This window comes from Cyprinodon variegatus, unplaced genomic scaffold (assembly GCF_000732505.1).
Source record: "Cyprinodon variegatus isolate N-32 unplaced genomic scaffold, C_variegatus-1.0 Scaffold378, whole genome shotgun sequence".
NCBI lineage: Eukaryota > Metazoa > Chordata > Actinopteri > Cyprinodontiformes > Cyprinodontidae > Cyprinodon > Cyprinodon variegatus.
The window spans coordinates 673,839-685,197 of record NW_015150831.1 but is presented as its reverse complement, the minus strand read 5'-3'; the positions used below and the strand labels follow the sequence as shown (position 1 = coordinate 685,197).

The 11,359-nt window shown below is 37.7% G+C and overlaps 1 protein-coding gene across 1 annotated transcript in view; it reads right to left on the bottom strand.

Annotated features, from left to right (window-relative positions):
• The window catches only part of rev3l (REV3 like, DNA directed polymerase zeta catalytic subunit), a 90,578-nt gene extending 86,779 nt beyond the window's left edge, over nucleotides 1-3,799 (bottom strand). Inside the window, exon 1 of the mRNA XM_015386795.1 lies at nucleotides 3,176-3,799. Coding sequence (XP_015242281.1) covers nucleotides 3,176-3,314 — 139 coding nt within the window. The 5' untranslated portion in view covers nucleotides 3,315-3,799. The remainder of the gene's footprint in view (nucleotides 1-3,175) is intronic.
• Between the last annotated feature and the right edge of the window lie 7,560 nt (nucleotides 3,800-11,359).

The window sequence follows — 11,359 nt, the reverse complement described above, 5'->3', positions numbered from 1 at the left end:
GATATCAAAAAAGTACTCCAGAGTGTTGTTCAGCATGGGGGTGAGTAGAAAATGAAGGCTAATCATGTTTTGGGTGTACTATTCCTTTAAGATTCCTGATCGGGAGGTGGTCGTTAGAGGCAGATCGCCCCTCGTTACGCCCTGTTCACTACAGGATGCACCATCAGGCTGAAAATCGGCCTGATCGAAAAATTATCGCACAACTGGAGAATCGGCTCGAAAGGGGCAAAAATAAATAAATAATCGTAGAGTTTACGCCCGGCTTAAAAGAGAAATCTGAACTGGCTGGGAGTTACTGGCAGGTCAGACACTTAGAAAGAAATGGAGATCAGAAAATTCAAACTAATCAATTTGGAAAAAAGAACTTTTGTCTAATGAGGATATTATTCCTGTGAACAAATCCAGGAGGAATTCCATCACGTAGCGGATTACAAACCTGCCCCCATTCATCTGCACTAGCTCTGTTTATACACACTTAATAAACATCTAGAGGCTGAAGAGCTGCAGCCCGCTCAAGTGTGAAAACTGACGCTCGCTACCCTCAAAAGGTTGCAGACATCTTAGCAGCAGCTCTTTGCTGTGAGGTTTGCTGTGGTAGACCTTTGGGAAGTTTTCAGGCATAACTGATCAGGATTCCACATCACAATGTTTTCCTCATCTGCTCTCTCTATGAAAGGCCTGTAGGTAACAGTCTGCCACAACAACAGCACCGCTACAAAACACTTAGAAGGAGCGGAGCAGGAAGTGGGGCTTCAGATTACAGGACTGATGGGTGGGAGTGTTCAGGGCTCAGGTCAGGGAAGGACAGAGGAACATGAGCCAGAGCCACATGGTGGCTAAAAGCAGGGATTAGCTGTCACAGATCAGATCCCTCATAACCCACCACTAAACTCAATGTAAAGACAAAAGAAGTGACTCGATCTGAATGGGTGTGGTCTGCTTTCTAATCGAGAACAAAATTTGGAGAAGAAAAATAAAAGGAGAGAGAGACAGAGAGAGAAACCCTGTTCTGTTCCAATATGTTCCAGATGGTGATGGGATTTTATTTCTGGGAATAGAGTCCTGAAAGGAACATAAAGGGAATGGGAGGATGAATGTGGAGAGCCGGGTCGGTGAAGCTCAGCTGAGTCCACGCTAAACCTGAGAGGAACCCCGGCGAAACTGATTTAAAGGAGGCGTCACTCTGATAATACTGGAGCCAGAACATCTGGCTTCTAAACTCATTCTTCTTTGTTGTTTTAGATGCAGGAAATATTTAAACACAACAGATTCGTTTAGACATCATCCCCCACTTATCAACAGAAATATCCTAGACGTAGATCATGATAACCATTACATCCCCAAAAACATCATTTCCAGATAATTGATTACAGTTTTTTCATCAGGAGACATGGGCGATTCTAAACGGGGGCCAACGGGGGCCGGTGCCCCTGTACTGACAACATAATACTAGTCCTTCGGATCTATTTCACTTTTTTTCTTTAAAGTTTTTGTTCTAATTATTTAAAATAAAGTTTTATTAATGATTTAAAAGCGTGAGTGATAGTATGGACATAGGATCCCAGTTTTAATCTGCTAAATGTTTATTTTTTTCCAAACACATACTCTAATTTTTACAGCTGAATTTATCTGTTTTTAATTTTAGGTTCTCATTCTGATTTTATTTTTTTTTTAACTGTAATTGTAACTCAAATTAAGTTGAAATATCTTAAATTGCTAAATTATTAATGTATATTGACCAAATATCCCAAATAAAATGCTTTATTAGATTGTTTTAGATATTTATATAGCTACGGGATTTTGATTTTAACAATGATCCAAATGAACATTTTCAAGCCAAAAATAAATATTTTCAGTTGGAAGAGATCATTTTAATCAACCTAATTGAATGGAAATTTCCCTTCATTCAGCTGTCTTAATTTATTTGAATCCCTTGTCCTGTTTTTTGTTTCATGTGCCCCCATGGTGGTACATTTGGTCTAGAACCGCCACCGATTAAAGAGATAAAGGTTCAGAATAGTGGGTGAACATAAGGAACTGAATCAAATACTGCATTCTGCACCTTTCTGGAAATGGTCATTAATAAAGTATGGAATGTAAAAACATATTTCTGAGCTGATTAATGTAATTTCCCCATTGTGGGGCAATAAAGGGATTTTCTATTCTATTCTATTCTATTCTAAACAGCTGGGCCGTCTGTATCTGGATGCAGACCTCCTCCTCTCTTTGTGTCCTGGCTCTGCTTGTCGTTTCAACCAGCATCGTGTTCTGGCTGAATAAACACTCCACAGGTTGCAGGAAATGAAAGCCACCATAGACCCTGGGAAGCAGCTGGAGACCTTTTCATTTAACATATAGAAATATTGCATATGGATTATTTAAGGGATCATGGGAAAGGAATGAAATCTACTGCTGGATAATGGTGAATAGTGTAAAAGATGCACGTTGGAAAGCAAGAAATATCAAGATTTTAAAGAGAAAAGAAGAACCTGAGATTATATAACTAAACAGTGTTGTTAATCTAGGGAAAGATTATATCTAGAATTATATCTTTATTTTATTTATTAATTTTAGGCATGACAAGATAAATATCAGTGCAAATACTGTTGAAATTGTGATGTGCTTTTTGTTATTGTTGCTTTTTTTTCTGCTTATGAGTTTTTTGTATTTTGCAAATTTAAAAACCACCAATAAAAACCTTAAAATAAATAATATAAAAACATCAAATGTGAGTCGATTTCTACCAGCTGTTTATGGGTGTTTTGTAATTTTAAAATTGAAAAAGAACCTATAAAAATCTTTGAAAAAATAAATAAATTAAAAAAGAGCAGCACATGTGAGCTGCTTTCTACCAGCAGAAACATGTCCACCAGCAGCAGCAGCAGACCGTGATGGAGCAGGGGGAGAAAACAAAGCAGCGCGGAGGGGAGGAGGAGGAGAAGGAGAAGGAGGAGAAGGTCTCCCTCTGCCGCTGTTGCTGCTGGCGGCTCACGTCGCGCAGACACAACGTGTCAACACCCAAACTCCAGCTTTCAGTGGTTGAGCGAGCAGCTGGGTTTCCTTTAGAGACAAAGCTCCGAACAGCAGCAACAAGCTAGGTCAGCGCGCGTGCGCGCTCCAGAAAGCACGCGCGATTCTGTTACAGAGGGGAGAAAAAAAAAAAAAGATGACTGACCTGCTGGAGTGGCTCCAAATATCCGCACCACCGGCACCTTCTTCACTTCGCTGTCCCTGAATTCAGAGTAACACACGTCCAGGCCTTTAATGGGGCTGGACAGATAGTAGTCTGCGGTGACTATCCGCACTGCAAACATGACTGCAGCGCTGCTCACACAGAGAAAGAGCTGAAAAAGAGAAAACTAACGCAGGGAGTCCATGAGAATCTGAGACCCTGTTGGTCAGGAAGGAGGGGGGGGGGGCTGTCAGGCGGTAAAACGGTGAAAAAAGAAAAAAAAAAAAAAAGCGAAACAATGCTCGCCGTGTCTGCCGCGCGCCCAGCCTGTCACAGCCCGTAAAAGGATCGACTGCTGCCGCGAGAGCGAAGCTCAACGGCGGAGCGGAGCCCCCGTGTGAGCCGCTGCAGCCCAGAGCTCTCCGTCCGCTGGCCCCATGCTGGACTCCAGCGCTGCCTCGGTGCTGTTATTGTTTGGGTGGAGGGAGACGGTTCCACCGAGCTTCCGGTGCAGCCTTATCTTTCCAAATCACGGCTCAGAGCGGATCCCAGCCACAGTCCTCCTCAGTCAGACAGCCCCCCACCGGAGCTCCCCCCTCTTCCATAACAGGCTACAAACAGCACAGTTCCTACCGCCAACAGGATGAAGCTGGACGTGACGAACAAGCACTTCCGGTTTTCAAAATAAAACCAGCTGTGGAAGTCAGCAGCAGACCATCAGAAATAACGGATTATCGAGAAGGTGTATAACAATTAATAAGATCACTTAGTTCAGAGAAACAAAACTCTAAGCAGACTAGAAGCTCTGTGGGTATAATTAATTTTCCATGGAGCGTTGGTAGAAAAATATATCACAACTCCACCGGAAGAAGTAATACTGGGAAACTATCAAAATAAAGCTAAAAACATGCCACCATAAAATTGAATCAATTGAACTGAAGTTTATTCTTTATCCTCTACAGATTTTTACAGATACTTTAATTTTTTTTTTAAATGCACAAAATAATGTTAAAATTATGCTTTTACACTACTGAATTAGCACAATCTGTAGAACCTAATAATTGATGCATAATCTAAAAACAAATGGATTATAAGGAAATTAGTGTATTTAGAAAATAGTGGTTCAGGTTCCTGTGAATGATTACAGGACGGAGGTTAAACAGCTGGTCAGTATGAAATACTTTGAGGCTAAATCCAAAAAAAGAAAATTTAAAACAATCCACTGGATTGTTTCAAAGTTTTGAAGACGTTTCACTTCCCATTCAGGAAGCTTTTTTAATTCACAATGTCAGAAATAGCATTGAGTTTGAGGTTCTTGGGTGGGAAGCGAAAGGTCTTCAAAACCTGGAAACAAAGTCCAGTGGATTTTTTTTTATTTTCTTTTTTTGGAATGACGATGACCTGGATGACCAGCTTAGGGGCCTAATGTTGCAGCTTAGTGAGAACAGGGTGGAGATCATTTATCAGATCAGCCAAAGAGATTATTTAAGTCCATCCCTCACAGATTTCATCAGCCAACTTGCTGATGTGACGTCCCTCATCATGGAGAAGTTTCCTCACCACCTTAACTGGACAGCTAATCTGAACCTGGCTGTAAAAGTTTAGGAAGAACAGGTGTTTTCCAGGATTTAGCTCCATCCACATTGATCAGCTTCAGTATTTGGGAGCAGTACAGAACCACATGGTTTGTTTTTTTAACATTACATGAAATCTTACTTTTTTGCCACATATACACTGGAAAAAAACATTTATCTAAATTTTGATTTTTTTTCCAGTGTAGAATTCTGATTTGCATTCAATTTTCATTTTCAATAATATCTTTATTGAGTTATAAATATATATTTTACTTGTACAAAGAGACAGTAATCAAAACAATAGCATCCATAAAATAAACAGTCACAATGTCCAAAAAACATTCACATATTTCACACATTTAACAAATTAAATAAAAGTTAAAACACAAACACTCAACAGCACATCAATGCAGCAGTTTTGAGCTGTTTGAGCACTTTGACATTTAGGAGACTTTATTAAGGGAATTCCATACAGTCTGAAACTCTGCAGCCCTTCCCCTGCTTATATAAGTCAGCCTTAACATGATGCAAGATGCCACCTCCTTTATCCACATATGTATCGAGGGCACATCCATTTTTCTCCAGGACAAAGCAATCATCCTGCAGGAGTCCATAATCAATTAAAGTTGACTCGTTAGGAGTAACAATAAAGTTCTTTGGATATATACCAAGTAAACATATTTCTGCCAGGTGAGATGTCTTCACTCTAATGATCTCAGATAAAGTCAGAACTATTTCCTTCCAGTATTTTTTCATATATAGGCAATCCCATACGCAGTGATATAGAGTATGCTTTCCTTCCTAGCGCCTAATGCACATGTCTGGGACATCAGGAGACCACTGATTTAACTTAACCAGGGTAATGCATGTTCTCATCAACCATTTCTATTGTAATAGTTTCATTCCATCGTTGATAGATTGTTTTTGGGCTTTAAAACATGCCTTTTATCATTTGTCTAATTTCAGAGTTAACTGATCTTTAAATAATATTCAGTGAAATTATACAAAAGTGGGCTGTGTTTCATACTTGGGCAAGTTATTATACGTAGTTAAAGGGGCCTGAATAAAAAAAATAATAATTTTCTCCGTTCTGACTTTTAGAAATATAAAAACAAATGAATATATTTTCTTTTTAGTCTGCTTCAAAATCACACACTGTGCTATAAAATTAAACAAATGTCTATAGACACTGTAAAAATTATCTAAAAATAAGTAAAAAAGAATTAAATTAAGAGTATTTATCCTTAATTTTAGCAGGTAAATAAGATGATTTGCAAATGGAATTAGTATTTCTTTTTCTTAAAATTAAATAATTAGATGATATCCACTTGAAATAAGACAATGCAATTATGTCGTCTTATTTTAAATGTAAATTGTCTTGTTCCATTGGCAAAATATCTCTTTTATCTCCTCAATCCATTTTTTAAGAAAAAAATGACTGATCTAGATTTAGATTTTTTTCCAGTGTGTTATTAGCTCCTAGTAAGCTCTGCACCGGTGGCAACATTAATCTATACACACATCAGAAGGAAACTGGACAATTCTGGTAGTTCTGCATCTGTCTCTACATCAAACGAGCTGTTCAACAAAAAAAACAAAAAAGTTTCTCTCATACATTATAATCACAGAACGATGAGAAAGGGAAACATGGATTTAAATTCCCATTCTGACCTCTGTATCAAGTTCTACCGAACGTTCTGTTTTCCACAGTAACTGCCTGATTAATCTAATCCCCTTTGTTTTGGAGGCGAGTGAGCAAAAGAAAGTTTGCATTTTTAATAAAAGGTTTCATTTGTGTGAGTAAAATCTCAACTTCAAAACATCCATTGATGATCTGAAATTCTGCAGCAGTTGTGACAGAAATATTTTGGAGAATGTCTATGAATTCTGTTGATTCTTTTAAAAAGCAACTGAAAACGCTGCTATTTAAGAAGGTTTTTAATTAGACGTGGGGCTTTTATGGCTTTGTTTGTACACTGCAAAAATTATCTAGAAATTAGTAAAAATCTCTTAAATGTATTTATCCTTAATTTGAGCAGGTATATGAGATAATCTGCCAATGGAATGAACAGTTTTACTTTAAAATAAGTATAAAATGAGATATTATGCACCTGAAATAAGAGACTGCAGTGTTTTCTTATTTTAAATGTAAATTGCCTTAATCCACTGGCAAAGTGTATTTCTTAACTACTTAATTCAAGAAATAAACGTTTTATTCTAAGAAAAATAAACTTACTTGAATTTCAATTTTTTGCAGTTTATGTTTCCATTTGTTTTGAAAATGTAGATATACATTGCATTCTACATTGTTTTATTGTATTGCATTTTTTACTGTGAAGTACTTTGTGATTTGTATCTGTGAAAAGTGCTCTAAAAATAAATTTTACTTACTTACTATCCATCCTGTCTGCAGATCTTTAGTTTTCATTCTAGGACAAAATGTGAGAAAATGTACAAATCGGAGCAGAAATGGCTTTGCTCCCTACTGGACCATCCCCCTGGGAAAATCTGCACTTCAGATAAAAGCTCCCTCAGAACTATGCATCAACTCTAGCATACGTCATATTTTTTAGATTATTTTAAAGGTAAATTTGTTGCTCACACTGGAAAAAAAAAATTGATTTGTAAAGTTTTTTTTATATTTTTTTTCAATAAGTGCATTGTGCTTGGATTGAGGAAGTAAAAGAGACATTTTGCCAATAGAATAAGACAATTTGCTTTTAGAATAATAAAACACAATTACATTGTCTTATTTCAAGTGCATTTGATCTAATTATCTTATTTTAAGAGTAAAAATACTCATTCCATTTGCAAATGATCTCACTTACCTACTCAAATTAAGGGTAAATACACATAGTTTAAGTAATTTTTACTTATTTCTGTTTTTTCCAGTGCAGACACTTGCAGCCTTTCAGCCTTGCTGCCGGCAAAGCTGAGCAGATGCTTTCTGATTGGCTCATTAGGAGAGTTGAGGCTCTCCTTCAAGGTCAGCCTGCTCCCTGTCAGGCTCTCCATCAATGTGAAGGTGCTGATGAAGCATTTCTCATCACCAGGAAGTCGTTAAGCGGGATGTCCTCGGAATGAACCGAACCAGCTGCTTGGAGAGGGTGATGGCTCCTTCAGTGGAGAGGATGTTCTCCTCTGCTTCCTGCCACTTCCAGGCTGTTGCATTAGTCTGAGTGGAAATCTGGAGAGGAAGAGAGGCAGCATCATCTACAGCCATCCAGGATGGTACATGGAAGTAAGGAGGTTCAAAAACCAGGGGGGGAAGTTCAGAAACCCAAATCATCTCTGTCACCAAATAAGTTTCTCTACATATATAAGTATTTGCCCTGCAAAAAAATGTAAATCTCAATAAGTCATTTTTTTCTTAAAATAAGTGCATTTTTCTTGAATTAAAGAGGTAAGTGAGACACTTTGCTAATGGAACAAGACAATTTAATATAAGAAAAAAGTTATTACATTGTCTTATTTCAAGTCCATATTATCTAATTACCTACCTATCTCAACCTACCTACTCAAATTAAGGATAAATACACTTAATTTAAGTAATTTTCACTTATTTCTAGATTGTTTTTCCAGTGCATGACTTGTTAATGTTTCTGAAATGATGATTATTACACCATGACTCCCTTGAATATAATTAACAATTTCACCACATTTTGCAATTAAGATCATTTCCCAAATTGAACTGGTTCAGTGATGTTTTTAATTTCCACAAAATAACTGTTTGTGTTTATTTGTAAGAATATTTTAACCCAGACAAATCTGTATTTTGTTCAAGTAAGGGAACAATATACATGTCTTCAATCAGCCATCCATCATTATTACTGGATAGAGATAAACAACCCTACAATCTAGAACCTTTTACTTTTAAAGCAGGGATGAATTGTGGGACATTTTTAGGATCAAACCTGAGCCAAAAACCTGGAAACAACAGATATGTGAAAAGAAGAACAGCAAAGAAACAGTTTTGCATTGAAAAAAAACAAAACAAAGAACAAACTGAAAATCTGCTAGAAGTGCAGCAGAGGACTGGTGCAAACGTATTTTCTCTCATAATCAACCTTCTGATGAATTGGAATATCAGGAAAATCATTTATCTGGGGAAGAAAAGCTGGGTGGTGCTAACAGGGAAGCATCCTGATGCAACCCATGTGGGAGCGGAATCACGGAAAAACATAAAGAGATGGATCAGATTTCCTCCAACTACATCCAGGCACCTGAGAACATCTTATCACATCTTAAAATGCAGGATTAGAAAAACAACAAGCAATCATTGATGAACTGTAAACACTAAGAAGATAAGAATGGGTCACTATCAGGGAAGCTTTGATCCACAGTAAGAAGAAGATCAGAACAACAAGGAGGAAAAACCTCTATATGCTAATAAACCCCTCAGCTGTTTCACAATACACTGTAGAAATCGCTGTCAAAACCTTTGGTTGTGAAAGCGATAAAATGTCTTAAACATTTCAATCTTTAAATGAAAAAAGTCACCTTTATAATGAAAGTGATAATTAAATTCCTCTCTGACATGGAACTCTGTGATCAACAAATGTGAAAACATCTCTGAGTTTGGGGCCATGGTTGGCTGGAAAACAAAATTAGAAAGAAGAGATGCATCCTATTTTATGGTAAACTCACACTCTTTGAACTTTGTCACAATTAGTCCGTGCAGAACCACAAACATAGAGAATATCTGAGACAGACTGACAAAGATTTGCACAATGGTAAAAACAATTAATTGATCACATTTTATAAATTGTAAAAAAAGAATTTGTATTCAGAGGCCTTTATTCTGAAAAAATAAAAAGTCACATTTAAAGTTGACAACAGGGGGGAGGTTAGCGAGTTAAAAAAAGAGCAGAAAAAGGAACTCTTTAACCTTCCAGCATACCCCTCTGCTTGTTAGATTAGTGGTAGATGGCGCTCATTAATCTCAATACAAGGTTTTCACAGTGAAACATGGTAGTGGTAGCATCATGCTTAGGGAATTCAGTTCTGTAAGAAAAAATATATGATACTTTTCATGGTTGGGTTGACGTTTTGAGGAATGCAGAGGTGAGCAGGCAGATGTGAGTTTTGTAGATTTAATGAAAGTACTCAAAGGCAACTAAGGCAGGAATTCAACATAAAAAGTACAGAAAAAAACAGAACCTTGGTGACATCAGGGAAAACATGCATGAGGAGCCAGGAAAAGACGAGGAACCAGCACTGAGGAACTGCACAGGGAGAGTATATATGGGAGACTGAACAAAGACAGGACTAATGAGCTGATTGGGAGCAGGTGTGAAGAGAGGATTCTATAAAGGAGCTAGGGAAAAGGAAACAAACACAAGAGAGCAATCAAGAAATAACTAAGAGCTTAAATATTTCCAAAAAACACAACAAAATAGGAATTAAACCAATAAAACTAGAAAATAAAAAAAGAAAAACATGGATCAAAGTGAAACTGACCGCGATAACAATTTGTTATCCCAAAGGTTGCTTCTCGGAGGTGACAGGGGAGCTGGTCTGTTTTGATGGAAACACAGAAAGAGCAAAACACAGAAAAATCCTGGAAGAAAAACCTTTTTGTTGAATTAAAAGACTGAGATGGGGGGATGGGGGGGATTTTTGCCTTCCAGCATGACAGAAATCCTGATCATAGAGCCAGAGCTGCAATTGGAAGATTTACATCAAAGCTAATCCATTCATTAGAACGTTCCAGTCAAAGATGAGACGTAAATTCAGATGAGAAGCCACAAATTTTAATCCAATCTAGAGCAATAGGAAAATCTAAAAACAAACAAGTACAGCCTACAGGTTATAACATGCAAGTATGTCTGTGGGAAACAGAAGATGTGGGGCTCCAGTCCTAAAATGGGGGAAATGTCTGCGTCTCAAAGCTTTGGCCGCACAAGATAAGGCTGAGTGGATTGTCCTGCAAGTCCTGCAACACAATAACAAAGGCTGGATTTATTGGTTCTGGCTGCACTGGTGTTTGCAGAGACAGGACCTGGTGCTGATAACATGCACACACCCCCACCACACACACACACACACACACACACACACACACACCAACAAATGTGTGCAAATCACCCAACCTCCTGCGGTACACCCAGCATTGCAACAATGCAGAAAGAGGAGGTTTAGGCTGAAGTCTGGTCGTTACAGGTGCCCCACACAGGGAAGGCTTATCAGGGTGCTGCTGTGGAACATCTGGACCGGATGTTTCAGTTGTGGCTGGTCTACAGTTCTGTTAACTTTCTGATACCTTTTTAAGGCACCTATTTCTCTTTTATCTCAAAATAACTTCCTCACCTGTTAGTTTCTATTCCTTATCTTACAACAAATATAAAACAGCACAGCAGAGGAAAAACTACCAGGGCTCATAGTGTTTTTATTGGTGAATACTGCCACCTACTGGTCAATTATCATAAAGAATCAGAGTGTAAAATAAAACCCATATAATCTGTAAAAAGTGTTTTATTAATAACGAGAGAAAAAACATGTAGAACATGCAGATGACGTCAGAATGATGTGCAGAGGGGTCCGAATAAAGAAAATCATCAACCAGTAAAGGTCTGGAGACATTTTCAATTATAATCTGTTTCTTTAAACAGAA